Genomic DNA, 20,494 nt, shown 5'->3' with positions numbered 1-20,494 from the left:
GTGAAGGATGCTTTGTTGCGAAATAGGAAGCCAATTCTAGATTTAACTTTGGATTGGAGATGTTTGATGTGAGTCTGGAAGGAGAGCTTACAGTCCATCCAGACACCTAGGTATTTGTAGATGTCCACATATTCTAAGTCAGAACCGTCAGAGTAGTGTTGCTGGACGGGCGGGCAGGTGCAGGCAGCGATCGGTTGAATAGCATGCATTTCGTTTTACTTGTATTTACAGTGCCTTGCGAAAGTATTCGGCCCCCTTGAACTTTGCGACCTTTTGCCACATTTCAGGCTTCAAACATAAAGATATACAACTGTATTTTTTTGTGAAGAATCAACAACAAGTGGGACACAATCATGAAGTGGAACGACATTTATTGGATATTTCAAACTTTTTTAACAAATCAAAAACTGAAAAATTGGGCGTGCAAAATTATTCAGCCCCCTTAAGTTAATACTTTGTAGCGTCACCTTTTGCTGCGATTACAGCTGTAAGTCGCTTGGGGTATGTCTCTATCAGTTTTTTACATCGAGAGACTGAAATTTTTTCCCATTCCTCCTTGCAAAACAGCTTGAGCTCAGTGAGGTTGGATGGAGAGCATTTGTGAACAGCAGTTTTCAGTTCTTTCCACAGATTCTCGATTGGATTCAGGTCTGGACTTTGACTTGGCCATTCTAACACCTGGATATGTTTATTTTTTAACCATTCCATTGTAGATTTTGCTTTATGTTTTGGATCATTGTCTTGTTGGAAGACAAATCTCTGTCCCAGTCTCAGGTCTTTTGCAGACTCCATCAGGTTTTTTTCCAGAATGGTCCTGTATTTGGCTCCATCCATCTTCCCATCAATTTTAACCATCTTCCCTGTCCCTGCTGAAGAAAAGCAGGTCCAAACCATGATGCTGCCACCACCATGTTTGACAGTGGGGATGGTGTGTTCAGCTGTGTTGCTTTTACGCCAAACATAACGTTTTGCATTGTTGCCAAAAAGTTCAATTTTGGTTTCATCTGACCAGAGCACCTTCTTCCACATGTTTGGTGTGTCTCCCAGGTGGCTTGTGGCAAACTTTAAACAACACTTTTTAGGGATATCTTTAAGAAATGGCTTTCTTCTTGCCACTCTTCCATAAAGGCCAGATTTGTGCAATATACGACTGATTGTTGTCCTATGGACAGAGTCTCCCACCTCAGCTGTAGATCTCTGCAGTTCATCCAGAGTGATCATGGGCCTCTTGGCTGCATCTCTGATCAGTCTTCTCCTTGTATGAGCTGAAAGTTTAGAGGGACGGCCAGGTCTTGGTAGATTTGCAGTGGTCTGATACTCCTTCCATTTCAATATTATCGCTTGCACAGTGCTCCTTGGGATGTTTAAAGCTTGGGAAATCTTTTTGTATCCAAATCCGGCTTTAAACTTCTTCACAACAGTATCTCAGACCTGCCTGGTGTGTTCCTTGTTCTTCATGATGCTCTCTGCGCTTTTGACGGACCTCTGAGACTATCACAGTGCAGGTGCATTTATACGGAGACGTGATTACACACAGGTGGATTGTATTTATCATCATTAGTCATTTAGGTCAACATTGGATCATTCAGAGATCCTCACTGAACTTCTGGAGAGAGTTTGCTGCACTGAAAGTAAAGGGGCTGAATAATTTTGCACGCCCAATTTTTCAGTTTTTGATTTGTTAAAAAAGTTTGAAATATCCAATAAATGTCGTTCCACTTCATGATTGTGTCCCACTTGTTGTTGATTCTTCACAAAAAAATACAGTTTTATATCTTTATGTTTGAAGCCTGAAATGTGGCAAAAGGTCGCAAAGTTCAAGGGGGCCGAATACTTTCGCAAGGCACTGTAAGAGCAGTTGGAGGCCACGGAAGGAGAGTTGTATGGCATTGAAGCTCGTCTGGAGGGTTGTTAACACAGTGTCCAAAGAAGGGCCAGAAGTATACAGAATGGTGTCGTCTGCGTAGAGTTTGATCAGAGACTCACCAGCAGCAAGAGCGACATCATTGATGTATACAGAGAAGAGAGTCGGCCCAAGAATTGAACCCTGTGCGGTCATAACTTTGGACTAGAGAGGAGAATATCTCATAAGGTCCACACAACCAGAGGCCCAGGCTGGGTGATTGTTGTAAAAACCAGTCAAGCAGTCTGATATCTGAGCAAACCCTCACTGTGACAGTCAGATCACACACATTCTGTTCCTCAAATCAATCATACAGTAGATCAAATCAAAAACAAATACAGACAAAAGCCGTTCAAAACCAAACCTTATATCAAAGCGCTCACAAACACTTGGAACTGAATTATGAACATTTTTCCTAAAACATATGGTGATGGCAATTTCATTGTAATATGGGATAATAACAATGGCATACTGTGGCACAAATCTGTGGCTCCCCGTTGATACAACAGCTGTGAAAATGGCCTCATTTCAACTAGTAACACCAATGACATCAAACCATTTAACCAAATACTATATTTCCTCTAATCTATGTTGCCTTCTAGTACAGTGAGCAATTTAACAAATGGGGTGGAAGGTAGCCTAGTGATTAAGAACATTGGGCCAGTAACCGAACGGCTGCTGGTTCAAATCCCTGAGCCAAATAGTTGAACAATCTGTCAGTGTGCCCTTGAGCAAGGCACTTAACCCTAATTGCTCCAGTAAGTCACTCTGAATAAGAACATCTGATTAATGTCAGTGAAATCAATCAATAAGAAAGGCTTGATTTAACCTTTTTTCTTTTTGCAAAACAACAGCACTCTCTCAAACGATCTACTCACTGTCTGGGATAACATATTGAGGATATTGTTATGGGTTTCTTTACTACCGCAATGGTTAATGAATAATACAACAAGTTGTTGAGTAACAGCAAATACAATAAGAGTAAAAGTCTGTTTCAGTTGTCGTCTGTTACAGTGGACAGTAATAATTACATCTTTATTACATCAATATAGATTTAAAGTTGACTGGTTTCCGTAATGCATGAAATAAGAGGAAAACATTTCCCTTGTGCTGATTGACAGTCTGTCTGTCTGTCTGTCTGTCTGTCTGTCTGTCTGTCTGTCTGTCTGTCTGTCTGTCTGTCTGTCTGTCTGTCTGTCTGTCTGTCTGGCTGGCTGTTTGTCTGTCTGTCTGTCCGTCCGTCCGTCCGTCCATCAGTATTTTTGAAAGCATGCAGCCTAGTTGACTGCACTTATGTCTGGTTTCACTGCAACTTCACACAACCAATACAGCTAAATGCAGACCTGACATTTTAACACTGCAATCATATCAAAAGCCTTTGTCTCCCTCCCTCCCTGTCTAGACCTGATGCACTCACTATACAGATCTGTAAACAAAGCAGAAGTAAAATTGCATGTTGACTTGCTCTAGTAATGGTTTTGAGTTTCTGATACTATACCTTTATATCAAAATAGCAGCCCAATCAACAAATATGGATACAAATCATAATACATTTTGTTGAAGCAACAGATGATAGAACACAGCTGTTGTTCCATGTTCTTCCATCATGATAATCTGCCCTGAATTTAGGACAATATTGCACAACTTTCCCAAATAAACCAAGTACAGTACAGTGCCTTGCGAAAGTATTCGGCCCCCTTGAACTTTGCGACCTTTTGACACATTTCAGGCTTAAAACATAAAGATATAAAACAGTATTTTTTTGAAGAGGGGGATGACTGCGGCAGCTTTCCAATCCTTGGGGATCTCAGACGATATGAAAGAGAGGTTGAACAGGCTGGTAATAGGGGTTGCGACAATGGCGGCGGATAGTTTCAGGAATAGAGGGTCCAGATTGTCAAGCCCAGCTGATTTGTACGGGTCCAGGTTTTGCAGCTCTTTCAGAACATCTGCTATCTGGATTTGGGTAAAGGAGAACCTGGAGAGGCTTGGGCGAGTAGCTGCGGGGGATGGGGGGGGCTGTTGGCCGAGGTTGGAGTAGCCAGGCGGAAGGCATGGCCAGCCGTTGAGAAATGCTTGTTGAAGTTTTCGATAATCATGGATTTATCGGTGGTGACCGTGTTACCTAGCCTCAGTGCAGTGGGCAGCTGGGAGGAGGTGCTCTTGTTCTCCATGGACTTCACAGTGTCCCACAACCTTAACCCTTTAGCGTAACTCCTAAACTTAACCCTCACCCTAACCCTAACCTATAGCCTAGCTAACTTTAGCCACCTAACCAACTAGCTAGAATTTGTAACATATCATACGGTTTGCAAATTCGTAACATATAGTACATTTTGCTAATTCATAGCATATAATACGAATTGTAATTCAAAACATATTACACAAAATAGGTGATGGATATCCACAAATTACTACATCACAGGTGATTGGTGGCACCTTAATTGGGGAGGACAGGCTAGTGGTAATGGCTGGAGCGGAATAGGTGGAATGGTATCAAACACATAGACACATAGTTTCTATGTGTTTGATGCCATTCCATTTGCGCCGTTCCAGCCATATTATGAGCCGTCCTCCCCCCAGCAGCCTCCACTGTACTGCAGACCATAAGAAAAATAACATATACTAAATGGAGTGTCTCGGATTTAGAATAGAATATTATGAAATACTCTGACCAAATGGATTACATTTGTATTCTAATTCCCAATTACATGAGTATAGCATAACAGTGAGTGGGCATTCACCCTTTCTCTTTATATTGGATCTTTGTCCAACTCCTGTGAAAAGTTTGGATGTGCGTAAAAACCCCTCCATAGTCTAAGTTGCCTTGTCTGCATTATACGCCCAAAGGGAGCAATTATGGTGCCTGTAACTGTATCCATATTGAAACAATGTAATTAGAACAATGTGGACTGCAAACATGTTTAAAATATTTTGCAAATATTGGGCAGGCTAATAAACGAACTAGGCTATAACAGACTAACATTCAAATTGGAGTTGATGACAACCCTATACATAAAAGACTATAAATACACAACTTGAAGAAACCACATATTTAGCCATGGAGCACGTTCTGATTGGCCAGTGAGGGGCCAAGCCTTACACACCCACAACTTGTTAATTTATCAAAACTCCCTTTGAGCCACCGCCAGCTACTGCGGCCATTATTCCAGCTGTGAAGAATATTTCTGACATACCCCTGGACCTATAATTATATAACAAATTATAATAAAATACAAAATATTGTTGTATATCAACAATGACAAGACCCGGGGTCTGACAACTTGGATGGAAAATTACTGAGGATAATAGCGGATGATATTGACACTCCTATTTGCCACATCTTCAATCTAAGCCTACTAGAAAGTGTGTGCCCTCAGGCCTGGAGAGAATCAAAAGTCATTCCCCTACCCAAGAATAGTAAAGCCCCCTTTACGGGATCAAATAGCTGACCAATCAGCCTGTTACCAACCCTTAGTAAACTTCTGTAAAAAATGTGTGTGACCAGATACAATGCTATTTTAAGTAAACAAATTGACAATAGACTTTCAGCACGCATATAGGGAAGGACATTCAACAAGCACAGCACTTACACAAATGACTGATGATTGGCTGAGAGAAATTAATGATAAAAACTTTTGACATTATCGATCATAGTCTGCTGCTGGAAAAATGTTTGTGTTATGGCTTTACACCCCCTGCTATATTGTGGATAAATAATTACCTGTCTAACAGAACACAGAGCGTGTTCTTTAATGGAAGCCTCTCCAACATAATCCAGGTAGAATCCAAATCCAGGTATTTCAAAAACTAAAAGCATTGTATCTGGGACAAATCATTCACTAAACCCTAAACCGCAACTAAATCTTGCAATGAAGTAGTAGGTAAGTAGCTAAGATGGGGCGATGTCTGTTTATAATGAAGTGTTACTCTGCCTTCTTAACAACACTATCAACGAGGTAGGTCCTACAAGTCCTAGTTTTGTCGCACCTGGACTAAATCAAATCAAATCAAATTATATTTGTTACATACACATGGTGAGCAGATGTTAATGCGAGTGCAGCGAAATGCTTGTGCTTCTAGTTCCGGTTATCCAGTAAAATCTAACAAATAATCGAACAAATTCACAACAACTACCTTATACACACAAATACACACAAATGTAAAAGAATGAATAAGAATATGTACATATAAATATATGGATGAGCCATGGCGTGCGGCATAGGCAAGATGCAGTAGATGGTATAGAGTACAGTGTATACATATGAGATGAGTAATGTAGGGTATGTAAACATTATTATAGTGGTGTTATTTAAGGTGACTAGTGAAATCTTTATTAAGTCTGTTTATTTAAGTGGCCAGAGATTTGAGTCTGTTTGTTGGCAGCAGCCTCTCTATGTTAGTGATGGCTGTTTAACAGTCTGATGGCCTTGAGATAGAAGCTGTTTTTCAGCCTCTCGGTCCCAGCTTTGATGCACCTGTACTGACCTCGCCTTCTGGATGGTAGCGGGGTGAACAGGCAGTGGCTTGGGTGGTTGTTGACCTTGATGATTATTTTTGGCCTTCCTGTGACATCGGGTGCTGTAGGTGTCCTGAAGGGCAGGTAGTTTGCCCCCGGTGATGCATTGTGCAAACTGCACTACCCTCTGGAGAGCCTGGTGCAATTGCCGTACCAGGCGGTGATACAGCCCGACAGGATGCTCACAATTGTGCATCTGTAACAGTTTGTGAGTGTTTTAGATGACAAGCCAAATTTCTTCAGCCTCCTGAGGTTGAAGAGGCGCTGTTGCGCCTTCTTCAACACGCTGTCTGTGTGGGTGGACCATTTCAGTTTGTCCGTGATGTGTACGCCGAGGACCTTAAAACGTTCCACCTTCTCCACCACTGTCCTGCCGATGTGAATGGGGGGGTGCTCCCTCTGCTGCTTCCTGAAGTCCGTGATCATCTCCTTTGTTTTATTGACTACTGTTCAGTCATGTGGTCAGGTGCCACAAAGAGGACTTAGGAAAATTACAATTGGCTCAAAACAGGGCAGCACAGGTGGCCCCTAAATGTACACGAAGAGCTAATATTAATAACATACATGTCAATCTCTCCTGGCTCAAAGTGGAGGAGAGATTGACTTCATCACTACTTGTTTTTGTAAGAAGTGTTGACAAGTAAACTACTAGCACACAGCTCGGACACCCATGCATACCCCACAAGACAAGACATGTCACCAGAGGTCTCTTCACCATCCCCAAATCCAGAACAGACTATGGGAGGTGCACAGTACTACATAGAGCCATGACTACATGGAACTCTATTCCACGTCAGGTAACTGATGCAAGCAGTAGAATCAGATAACAAAAAACAGATACAAATACACCTTATGGAACAGCAGGGACTGTGAAGAGACACACACACAGGTACAGACCCATGCTAGCACACGCGTACATTGTAATTTTGTTGAATGTTTTTATTATACATGTTGTATTGTAGATATAAAGTGGTGTAATAATTGTATATGATGTACTGTTTTATCATTTAAATGTTTTATTTCACTAGTCCTGCATGTTGGAGCTCAAGGCCTAAGATATTCACTGTACCCTGCAATCACACCTGCAACCCTGTACATGTGACTATTAAACACTCTGAATCTGATCTTTTGTTTTATGTGTGATGTAAGTGCATTAATGTGTTTGGACCCCAGAAAGAGTAGCTGTTGCCTTGGGGATACCTAAAATAATGCAGCACTAAGATTTACCTTTGCATTAGATAGGTTTGTTAAAACAGAGCCCTGTGAAACCAAGGCTGCATCCCAAATAGCTCTGGTCAAAAGTAGTGCACTATATAGGGAGCAGGGTTCCATTTGGGATGTATCCTTGGTTTCACAGGGCTCTGTTTCAACAAATGTACCTAATGCAAAGGTAAATCAGGGAATAGGGTGCCATTTGGGATGCATACAATGTATTCACCTTGTGTATCCTTATATACTCTCCCATTAATTCACCTTGAGCAGCAAAAGGTCAATAGATCATAAATGGAAGAGAATAGGCTTAAGCACTTTGAATGAGCATAGGTTTTAATATAAAACCCCTTATGAAATAATCTGTAGCATGTTCTGAGGATTAGTGTGTCCAGAACAAACGGCTGTTTAATCCTAAAATATGACCTGTTGCCAAGAGGACAATAGAAGTGATTGTCAGGGCTTTCATGAAAATGAGAGTGAATTTAAATAACAGGAGATGGAGGCGGAGAATTGTCAAAAGCCATTTTAATTGTTTCTATTTTTGTATATATATTTGACCATTTATTTCATATCCGAAACATACAATGTACTTGCAGTGAAGCCACTCAACAACTACATCACACCAGTCATCCAACAGCCAAGAGAATGAACTAAAAAGAAAAAGACAAAAGAAAACATCCAACAGCAATGCAAAAAAATATATAAATACAAATAAATACATAAACTAAGGATATCAAGGTCAACTAAAATCATAACAGCAATGCCAACTGTATATGTTTGTGTGCATGTCTGGCACTACGTCCGTCAGTGTATGCGTGTATTCGATTAAGAGTGTGTGTATATAAGTATATGTGTACAAACACCTGACTGGCATCAGTCTCAGGCAAACCGGCATTAGTTGTAAAAACACTGCCCCTCAGTGTCATTCAAACTTACTTACTTTTAAATCTTTATTTTGACTTTTTTTTTACTTTTATTTTTGACCATCATTCTATCTCCCACACAGCAACTTCACTCCCACTTGTCTCCAATTCCACATCCCAACCCTCAGCATTTGAATTATTGCTCAAAGGCATTCTGTTGATTGGAGTTAGCGTATTTTTATACTATTCTTACTGATCTATTCAGGGCCAAAAGTCCTTAGTCAATGTTCCCTCTATTATTTTGGGGCACTGAGAAAATGTTAGGTCTTGTGAGCGGAAACTTGAACACTGTGACAATTTTGTGCAACTGCCTGCACACGTTTACAGTGAACACTGAGGCTGTACCCTTACAGTTTTAGACAGTAGCCAATAGGCTATTGTGGCTATTTGAGCATAATGTAGGCCTACCAACAAAACAAATAGAGCAAATCACATAACATTTTCACATGGAAATAGCTTTTGATTTCTACGATATAGCCTACAGAGGCCTATATGTGGTGGTCATTGCAGGCCTACATTGCATGAGACTTTAAAAACGTTTTTACATTATGAAGGGGTTCCCGAGTGGCTCAGTGCAAGAGGTGTCACTGCAGTACCTGGTTCAAATCCAGGCTGTATCACATCTGTCTGTGATTGGGAATCCCATAGAGCACTGCACAATTAGCCCAGTGTTGATTGGGTTTGGCCAGGGTAGGCAGTCATTGCAAATAAGAATTTGTTCTTAACTGACTTGCCTAGTTAAATTTTAAAAATGAAGGGTTTGACATTAATTAATGATTTTTTACTTGGTATGTAAAACCATGGGCCAAATAGGTGACTGTAAATGGCATTGTTTTGTGTTTACGAAATACAATGGATTATTATTACCACACAGATAATTAGACAGTGTGGGCTACCCCTCTGCCTATTGGCTTATTTGCATATTCAACCCTGTCTGAAAATACAACACTGCCCCTTTAATTAGACATACACTTTTTATCTGACGGGTTTTTCAAAGACAGCTTGAAATGTAGCCTACACGTTTTGTGCTCTTCTAGGAAGCAGTAACTCCCTATCAATGACCTATAATTATTCATAACTGGGCTAATAACTTGATAACTATAAAAGAATATCAACAAATGTGCACACGCTTGGCTTTGCGCTGTGACCTGAACCGATCTGAAAAGCGCATTCACTCGCGTGTGATTGAAAGACCGCTCGTGGGCTACCCCAGCCAATATAATTCTACCCCGTTGCGCTCTGGCTCTGCTTACAATAAAATCAATCTTGCAAAGTTAGATTTGTTTTGGTTTGTTGATCACAGATTTTTCTGTATTTAAATAGTGCAAATTAAAGGGGCGAACTCCGTGAAGTTCAATCTCTTACGTCTCTGCGCAGCATGGCATTTCTTGTGCACGGCAGTACTGGAGGAAGTGCGCGACCGCGCACGCGTACAGTTTAGCGTGAACATTGCTTACAGTATAACAATATGAGAATCAAATTCATCACAGTGCATTTTTTTGTTGCCTCCAACATGAGATACATTTATACAGTTCTTAAATCCTTGTGGAAATGAGTTGTGCTGCACAGGTGATTCGTTTTACGGTGATCCTATTTGTAATCATGTATGTAGATTTATTTTTATGGCCACTGGCAAATCTTAGCATAAATAACATAAATATATTCACAATAACCATCAGTGACAAATTATTCCTGCGTTTATTTCGGGCTATAGGCTATGATTTATTGCCTACAAAGGCACTCTCAAGGCAAACGTTATAATCTTAACAAATCAAATGGTATATTGTTTGATCTTCTGTCCACATTCAACTCCTTGCAACAACTCATCATTTGTCTACTGACCTTTTCTTGTCGACCTCCTCCTTCTCCTTTTGAACTGGCTTCTCAGCTCACAATCTGAAGTTCCCATAGTTCGGGTGCTGTTTCCAAGAACCGCAGCCATGAGGCACAAGAATAAACTCCTACAGTGGCTGTGGAAGGCTGTTCCCTCGTTGAGAACTGGTGAAATGAGAAACTGAGACTTTCCAAGTAAAGTCCCGTACTATTTCGCTGAAGCGCGGTAGTGATGTGTGAGTTTTACCGCCGGAATCTCCCTGCTGCTGTTTTGGGGGGCCACCTACATTCTTGCTGTGACAGCCTTTTTATAAAGTGACATCATTTAGACTGGATAGGAGAACCAGCACACGCTCGAAGGGCTTAGCACTGTATTTTGCTCTAATGCGAAGTGATGTGTGCTTTGTTCCCTTTTCAAAATGAACAATAATATGCATTAAACATAGTTTTATGTGCAAGAACGCAACACATTTATGCTGTTTTTTGGGGGGGAATGTGCGCAATTGCACATATCCTCAGGAAAGCGCAAGTGTATTCAGGGTTGGGGAGTAACGGATTAGAGTAATGGATTACAGAAAAACAGTAACTGTAATCCATTACTTTACCAGCAAAAAATATTGTAATCAGATTACAGATACTTTTGAAAAACGTTTATATTTGTTGCACCTGAGGGAGTCTGACCACAAATCAGAGAACACTATGATGACACACATAATGGGTTTGATGGATCGCGGGAAAAGAGCGGGAATAGGCTTTTGTAGGCTACAGTCCCTGCTATGTCTTCCAATGTTAAGACTGCTGTCGCCATCCAAAAATGATCCAACTTGAATAGATGCTTGGAGGTAAGGATGACAACAGTGGTGTAGTCTACGGCGATACAGATATCACTTATTATTGATATCTACATAGCTCATTGATGTGAATCACACTGCTGCTCTCTCATTTAGCTATTTGCGCCTTACAGATTGTGGTTGTTATGGATGGCTGTTCACAAATCTAAATGTGTATTTGAACCCAATATTGGGAGAAGCTGCCTATCAATCATTGTTTTTGAAACCAGTGGACAGCCAGTGAAAAATGGCTCTTGCAACAGCTGCACATTGCCAGTCACAGCCTATGGAAAAAAACTGGGGCTTTTATTATTGCTCAATCTAATTCATGCTGATACATTGTTTCAATCCATAGACCTAATAGACACATGTTTAAACTCGCACACTTTTGATAGACTTAAAGGGGCAATATGTACTTGCTACATCCATTTTGGACTCATAAATTCAAATAGCCACCCTTTGCCTTGATGACAGCTTTGCACACTCTTGGCATTCTCTCAACCAGCTTCACCTGGAAAGCTTTTCCAACAGTCTTGAAGGAGTTCCCACATATGCTGAGCACGTGTCGGCTGCTTTTCCTTCACTCTTCGGTCCAACTCATCCCAAACCATCTCAATTTGGTTGAGGTCGGGGGATTGTGGAGGCCACGTCATCTGATGCAGCACTCCATCCCTCTCCTTCTTGGTAAAATTACACAGCCTGGAGGTATGTTGGGTCATTGTCCTGTTGAAAAACAAATGATCGTCCCACTAAGCCCAAACCAGATGGGATGGCGTATTGCTGCAGAATGCTGTGGTAGCCATGCTGGTTAAGTGTGAATTCTAAATCAATCACAGACAGTGTCACCAGCAAAGCACCCCCACACCATAACACCTCCTCCTCCATGCTTTACGGTGGGAAATACACATGCGGAGATCATCTGTTCTCCTACACGCGTCTCACAAAGACACAGTTGGAAGCAAAAGTCTCAAATTTGGACTCTAGACCAAAGGAAAAATTTCACCGGTCTAATGCCCAATGCTTGTGTTTCTTGGACCAAGCAAGTCTCTTCTTATTATTGGTGTCCTTTAGTAGTGGGTTATTTGCAGCAATTCGACCATAATGGCCAGATTCACACTGTCTCCTCTGAACAGTTGATGTTGAGATGTGTCTGTTACTTGAACTCTGTGAAGCATTTATTTGGGCTGTTCTTGCCATAATATGGACTTGGTCTTCTACCTTGTCACAACACAACTGATTGGCTCAAACGCATTAAGAAGGAAAGAAATTCCAGAAATGTACTTTTAAGAAGGCACACCTGTTAATTTAAATGCATCCCAGGTGACAACCTCATGAAGCTCGTTGAGAGAATGCCAAGAGTGTGTATAGCTGTTAGGGTGGCTATTTAAACAATCTCAAATATAAAACATATTTTGATTTGTTTAACACTTTTCCATCAATTCTTGAAGAATATAACTCATGAGCTTAGTTCAACTGTCACACTCCCAAAATATAAGCTTGTTTTACTCCAATGTTTGTAAACATTGTACATGTAATCAAACACTGTATAGCCTCATAACATAGTTAAACCAATCATTTAGATATCATGGATGGTCAGTCGTTGCATCCACAGCTCTGTCTATTTAAACAGCTGCATATTGTCAAAATGTCAAAGTGTCACCAACAAAAAGTTACAAAAATAGGCAATGCAGCATATGGCATTCATTTTTCACATGTAAATAGCACTTTTCAGTAGTGGTCAAAGCAGGTACAGTAACTAGTAACTGTAACGAATTACATTTATAAAGTAACCTACACAACCCTGAGTGTATTACAGTGCCTTGCGAAAGTATTCGGCCCCCTTGAACTTTGCGACCTTTTGCCACATTTCAGGCTTCAAACATAAAGATATAAAACTGTATTTTTTTGTGAAGAATCAACAACAAGTGGGACACAATCATGAAGTGGAACGACATTTATTGGATATTTCAAACTTTAACAAATCAAAAACTGAAAAATTGGGCGTGCAAAATTATTCAGCCCACTTAAGTTAATACTTTGTAGCGCCACCTTTTGTTGCGATTACAGCTGTAAGTCGCTTAGGGTATGTCTCTATCAGTTTTGCACATCGAGAGACTGAATTTTTTTCCCATTCCTCCTTGCAAAACAGCTCGAGCTCAGTGAGGTTGGATGGAGAGCATTTGTGAACAGCAGTTTTCAGTTCTTTCCACAGATTCTCGATTGGATTCAGGTCTGGACTTTGACTTGGCCATTCTAACACCTGGATATGTTTATTTTTGAACCATTCCATTGTAGAAATGGCTTTCTTCTTGCCACTCTTCCATAAAGGCCAGATTTGTGCAATATACGACTGATTGTTGTCCTATGGACAGAGTCTCCCACCTCAGCTGTAGATCTCTGCAGTTCATCCAGAGTGATCATGGGCCTCTTGGCTGCATCTCTGATCAGTCTTCTCCTTGTATGAGCTGAAAGTTTAGAGGGACTGCCAGGTCTTGGTAGATTTGCAGTGGTCTGATACTCCTTCCATTTCAATATTATCGCTTGCACAGTGCTCCTTGGGATGTTTAAAGCTTGGGAAATCTTTTTGTATCCAAATCCGGCTTTAAACTTCTTCACAACAGTATCTCGGACCTGCCTGGTGTGTTCCTTGTTCTTCATGATGCTCTCTGCGCTTTTAACGGACCTCTGAGACTATCACAGTGCAGGTGCATTTATACGGAGACTTGATTACACACAGGTGGATTGTATTTATCATCATTAGTCATTTAGGTCAACATTGGATCATTCAGAGATCCTCACTGAACTTCTGGAGAGAGTTTGCTGCACTGAAAGTAAAGGGGCTGAATAATTTTGCACGCCCAATTTTTCAGTTTTTGATTTGTTAAAAAAGTTTGAAATATCCAATAAATGTCGTTCCACTTCATGATTGTGTCCCACTTGTTGTTGATTCTTCACAAAAAAATACAGTTTTATATCTTTATGTTTGAAGCCTGAAATGTGGCAAAAGGTCGCAAAGTTCAAGGGGGCCGAATACTTTCGCAAGGCACTGTATATGCCTGAAATGTCAAAAGAGTAATGACTATTCTTTTCTCTTACAACAATCAAGTGACCATCCATTCAAATGAATTAACACATGACATGTAAATAGGCAACTGTTTTCATTGATAGTTTCAGAGTTTAGTCCCTCGTCCGGTCATGGAAACTCAGGCTTAAGGCAATCATATTTGCTTTCCTGTCTGAATCATGCATTGCAAACAGTCATTATCGTAATGGTGGAACCATTACCTGCTATCATTTATCCACAGCTTTAAAAAACCACATCCATGAAGAATGCTGAAGCAATCACTTTTCAGTGGACGCATGTTTGAATGTGGTTCATGCAATCCTCAAACTCATGTCGTTTGTGTCATAATACCTATTTTGAATAATCCTCCCAATAAATACCATTCAAACTTTACTTTTAATTAACAGGTGTTTAATCCCTGCCAGTCACATACCATTATTGTCCTCAGAATGATAATGATCATAAATCATATCCCAATTATTGTTCCAATTATGGCACACTTTGTACACAGGGATGTAACAATACCATATCAATATCTTTCTAATTGTGGCTGTCATATTTGTTTCATTTCCAGCTGTATGGAGAGGAGAGATGCAGGTTCAGGTTGTTTGGGTGCTGACTATAACTATAAGCCTCCTCGAGGGGATTAGTTTGATACTGTAACCTCCTCCTTTATCTCTGCCTTTGGCTATGTGTCTGGGGGTTTGTGTTGGGCCCTTTGGAACCCTTCTTCCAGATAACATTTTACCTCACTGCCTTTGTGTGTTTTTAGTCTCTACCACAGGAAGTTGGTGGCACCTTAATTGGGGAGAACAGGATCGCGGTAAGGACTGGAGCAGAATGAGTGGAACGGTAACAAATACATCAAACACATAGTTTCCAGGTATTTGATGCCATTCCATTTGCTCTGTTCTGGCCATTATTATGAGCCGTTCTCCCCTCAGCAGCCTCCTGTGGTCTGTACCCCACAGTTCCTTTAGATACTGAGTCACAAATCTCACCCTATGCCATATTTAGTGCACTACTTTTGACATTTCACTCTGAAGTGGTCAAAAGTAGTGCACTATATAGGAAAAGGGTGCCATTTGTGATGCAGCCCCATCTCTCATCTCACCCTGTCCCTCCATTTCCATCCCAAACTTGGGACTTATCCTTGTATCCTGAAATTATTCCACATGGACACAGACCGTAAGAGAGGCACGAGTAGTTTTCTCCACGCCATGAAGATTATTTTAGCTGTAGTTTATATATCTGTGTCCTAAATGGCACCCTACTCCTTATAAACCCTTGTAAAAGGAATGCACTATGTAGGGAATAGGGTGCCAATTGGGACTCATGAAATAGCTCAAGCAGTGACATGCCTCCAGATATCAGCCAAAGGGAAGCATTTGAAAAAGGGCCACATGAGAGAGTTCTCAAGATCGCATTATGAGTTAAGGTTCCGTGTGTGGTTTGCAGACGTTTCCATTTGTTTTGTTTCAGTTTGAATCACAAGAGTTTATGACAACAAACCAACCTCATGTTTATGCCAACAGGACTGCAGGAGACAGACACACATGAGTGGCCACAGATATGTTGTATACATACTTAGAAACTACAAATTAGTGGCTAATATGTGTACCTTAAAATAAAGTGTTACCCAGATTTTGTATTAGACAACCTATGGAATAACACCTAGTTGTAACTGCCAGGATGCTCCCAAATTGCACCCTATTCCCTATATTTCCTAGGTAGGAAATAGGGTACCATTTGGGACATAACTAGTGATGTGACCTCTCTTCCCCTCAGTTCAGATTGAATTCATTATGAGATATCAGCATTGTTTTGGCATCAGAGGCAAGCCTAATCGTGCCTCATAAGGAACAGAGAACACATGCTCCAACCAGTGTCTGAGACCCCAGAGGATAGGCAGGGGGAATGAGCTGCTCTCACAATGAGCCCATGGGCCACTCAGCCAAATGGGGTACAACATCTTGCATATGCTCTCCTGAGGCCAAGCAGATTAGAGAATATAGATCTGACCCAATTCCAATGGAAGTGTCTCTTCCTCCAATATATGAGGAAAAGTGCTTCTCTTTAAAGAGATGTTTACCCTATAATGTTTGGCTCTCTATTCTCTCTTAGTTTTTTTTCAACCAGATTTGGCATCAGAGTGGAAATGTGAAGGTAAAAAACGTTCTATTTAGTTAAATGCAGCATTTGGCATGAAACCTGACTCTAACCTTTTTGTAACCTACTACAGTTGTCAGAATTAGATTTAGACTTTGTTCCTCATGTTTTGGATGGAGACGGTTGTCAAAGGTTGTTTTTTTCTATCTATGAGCCACTAGTCAACTAATCATGTCATGCTTGATTGAAAATTCCATACTAGGATCTTTCATTAAGACACGGAGTAAAGATTATGATTAGCTTGATTACATTTCCTGAATATTTGAAAGGCATATCAAATAGCTGATTAAATATTTACAGGCAGTTTAATTCTAGAGTTGTGAGGTATCATTTCATATTTCCCAAACTCCTTACTGTATCTCTGTCTCTATTACTAACTCATGATGATCAGATGTGTACAGTTACATAGTATTTCTTATGTTCTGTTATTGCATTATCAAATATTTATTTAATTTCATGTGTTTTACAAGAAATAATTTACAGCTGTCTAAAAACAATATATCAAAATTATAGTTGATAGGTTTGGCCCTGAGTTTTTCTTGACCCCTTGACCTGATGAGAAAAAAAAGTCCTTCATGCTCTGAATAAGTAATACATCCTTAGAGCAGAAGTGGACCACAAACTGTCTGATTTAGGCAAAACACAAACCAGATTCATCTAAATGTGCAAATGTAGGCATTTTGTGCTTGAGAAACTTGACTTTTGTAAACTTTGAATGCGTGGCTTAGGTTGTATTCACTAGGAACCAAATGGCAGCAATTGAGCCAAAACTGTGAGGCACCTACTTGAATTTATCCAATAAGAAAGGCTTGTTTTCCATGCTAAATGTTTTGTAACAATGTGCACTAATGAATACGATCCTCAGCTTGGGATGATCAGAACCAAGCATTTGACATTTAAGCAGGACAACTTTATGTTGATTATAAGAGAAAGATCATCCTCTAGATGCAACATTTCCAGACAACTATCTATATAAATAGAGAATACATGTCATTGAATATCTCATGTTTAGTCTGTATGTTGGATGTTGTTTGCCTGTGACTCACCAAATGGGGTGTGTTGATGCAAGATTGCATGATTAGGAGAAGCTGTTTCTAGAAAGAGTCAGTCTGTCTCATCTTTAACCTGAAGACAATAAGATGCAGGCACAGATACAAAATCTGACAGAAAAAAATATTTATTTGGGGGTCCTGGCTAAGTTTGTTGTTGTTATTTTTCCAGATAAATCCTACTGTCCCAGCCAGGGTTGGAGAGTAACTGATTACTATTACGTTTCAGGTAAGACCCAAATGTAACAATGTTTATTACAGCAACAGGGGCAGGCAAACGACAGGCCAAGGCAGGCAGGGGTCGATAATCCAGAGTAGTGGGACAAAGGTACAGGATGGCAGGCAGGGTCAGGTCAGGCAGAGGTCGGTATCCAGAGTAGTGGGGCAAAGGTTCAGGACGTCAGGTAGGCTCAGGGCAGACAGAAAAGGTCAAAACCGGGAAAAACAGGCATAATCAATAGACAGGAACCGAGGGGAAAACTGCTGGTAGACTTGACGAAACAAAACAAACTGGTGACAAACCGAGAACACGGTTTGTGGAAAATGGGGAAAATGGGCGGCACCTGGAGGGGGGTGGAGACAAGCACAAGGACAGGGGAAACAAATCAGGGTGTGACAGATTACATGTAACAAAAACATTGTAATCAGATTACAGATACTAAAAAAACCTAAATGATTACTTTAAAATTCAGAAAGAATGTTTTCGAGAAAAAAAAAACATTATGACACCTTTCTGATTTCTCAATGACATTGAATTCAGCATTGAAAAAAGGCACAAGTTTAAATTTGTTCCACCTGAGTGAGTCTGACCAGAAGTCAGAGACCACTATGATGACACACCAAATGTGTTTGATGATCCTTTTTGTCTTCTAATGCCTCAAGGGGAAAGTCATCCAAAAGTAACATAAAGTAATCAGATTACGTTACTAAATTTGGGTAATCCAAAAATGACATAACTGATTATAATTTTGTACAGGCAACTAGCAACTGTAACAGATTACATTTAGAAAGTAACCTACCCAAACCTGGTCCTAGCAACAAAAGATAAGCCACTCATAGTTTTCCGAAGTCTAATTTTAGAGTCATTTTTTGGGGGTTGAGCTCCCCTTTCTGGTTGGAAAGCAGAGTACATTCATAAAAGGCCACAACAGCCTGCAGAGATGCAATATGCCACTAGATGTCTCTCTTTACTGACAGTAAAAAAACTGATGCAAATTTTAAAAAATGCATCATCAAACAAACCTCCAATGAACTGGAATTCTATGACAAAAGTAATGAATTTGGACTTAATGTGCACATTAAGGAAAACAGTAAAATTGAGGAAAACAGTGATGCCTTTTTTTCTTAAATTTTTTGACAATATGCTGTTTCATTAATTAAATCTAGCAGTATCACACCAACGCTGGTCAAATTATTTCAGACCCAGTGTTTAGAGGACTTTCACACCTGCTTTGCTTGCCCTTTTTGACAGGGTTAAATAACCAACACTGAACAACCAACCTGCGAGAGGCCATTAAAACAAAGGAGATGTTTACTCAATATGAGTAAATACGAGTAGCACCCAGAACCTAATCTTGGGTGAGCACTAACTCCTGGCCAGTTAAGCCTGTCAACCAGAGACTGCTCATTGTGAAATGCAGGACCAAAACTGCTCGGTGCTGTATGTGCAATATCAGACCATGGCATTCCAAGAGCTGTGTGGGCTCTCCCCTCTCCTCTCCCTCTCCATCACCCCCAGCACCAGCCTGACCCAAGGCAACTCTATATTTAGAAGTTCTGCATCACTGCTTGTCATATCGACTCAGAGAATAACATACACACAAAAGGCTCTACTACTCCCCCACCTGGACTTTCATTAATATTTTAGGGCTTTGTAAGGAGAGGTTTTCCAGGAATAATATAACATTTAGGCAGACAATAGCTTTGTGTCAGTATGGCTGCGTTCACACAGGCAGCCCAATCTGAACTTGTTCACTAATGGGTATATATTTCAGTAAGATCAACTCTGAAAAAGAGTTGATGTGAAAAGATCTGATATGATTGGTCAAAATACCAATTAGTGGAAAAAGTATCAAAATTGGGCTGCCTGTGTAAATACAACCAATTAGGTAATGTGGTGTGGGGCAGAAGAATATTGCATGCTACTGACATCCTTGTGTCTGTTCTTCATCATCCATGTCCTTTCTACCAGTAGGTGTGCCCCTCTCTCTTTTCTGGCCAAGCAATTGATTCTTCACATAAATATTCTATAGCCACCCCTTTCCAGAGTAGTATCATTTCAGTCTGGATGAAATCTGAAAATAAGGATGCCTGGAGGGTAACAAGCTTGGTGGGGGCTATTAGTATGACAGCGGATCGTCTGAGTCTCTGAGATGCCATCTTGGTTTCTTGCTCATGATGGGGCTGTGGCCTGTTATGTAATATGATGCAGTTGGTCTAGGCTGAAGGAGTGATGCAGAACAAAATAGTTATAATCAGACAATATTAGAGACTATATTTCATTACATAGTAAATTAACTTTGAGGTTAAAACTCAACTATGCCTATGAACAGATTTATAAAAAATAAAATAAAAACTAGTAAAATGCCAGCTACTTCATTGCTCCCTGTTTAACTGTTCCTAGTCCCTACCTCATCGTTGTCCCTGCCTTCATCGTTGTCCCTGCCTTATCGTTGTCGCGCTAGTAATTTCTACCGGCCCAATTGGTCAGAATAGTTGGAGGAATATACGTGATGCAGCATTCTATTGGATGACACCACTGTCAATTAATTACAGGATGATTGCTTTATAGGCTCTCCGCTGGGTTTTGACTAGATGGGATACAGTTTATATCATAATTTAACAGATTTTGTTTAAGCAGCACGTTAAGATAATTAACTTATCAGGTTATGATAATTAGATTAAGGTTATGAAAAGGTTTAGGGTTAGCTACCCCACCCCCCCAAAAAAAATATACTTTAGACGTTAATTTGACACAAACTGTATCCCATCT

At 40.4% G+C, this 20,494-nt stretch overlaps 1 protein-coding gene across 1 annotated transcript in view; it reads right to left on the bottom strand.

Annotated features, from left to right (window-relative positions):
• LOC139377313 (double-stranded RNA-specific editase B2-like) overlaps positions 1-10,499 on the bottom strand; it is a 37,698-nt gene extending 27,199 nt beyond the window's left edge. The window contains exon 1 of the mRNA XM_071120332.1: positions 10,400-10,499. Coding sequence (XP_070976433.1) covers positions 10,400-10,499 — 100 coding nt within the window. The remainder of the gene's footprint in view (positions 1-10,399) is intronic.
• Between the last annotated feature and the right edge of the window lie 9,995 nt (positions 10,500-20,494).

Source organism: Oncorhynchus clarkii, chromosome 20, assembly GCF_045791955.1.
Source record: "Oncorhynchus clarkii lewisi isolate Uvic-CL-2024 chromosome 20, UVic_Ocla_1.0, whole genome shotgun sequence".
Taxonomy (NCBI): Eukaryota; Metazoa; Chordata; class Actinopteri; order Salmoniformes; family Salmonidae; genus Oncorhynchus; species Oncorhynchus clarkii.
The sequence above is the reverse complement of the archived record's forward strand: the minus strand, read 5'-3'. Positions and strand labels throughout refer to the sequence as shown.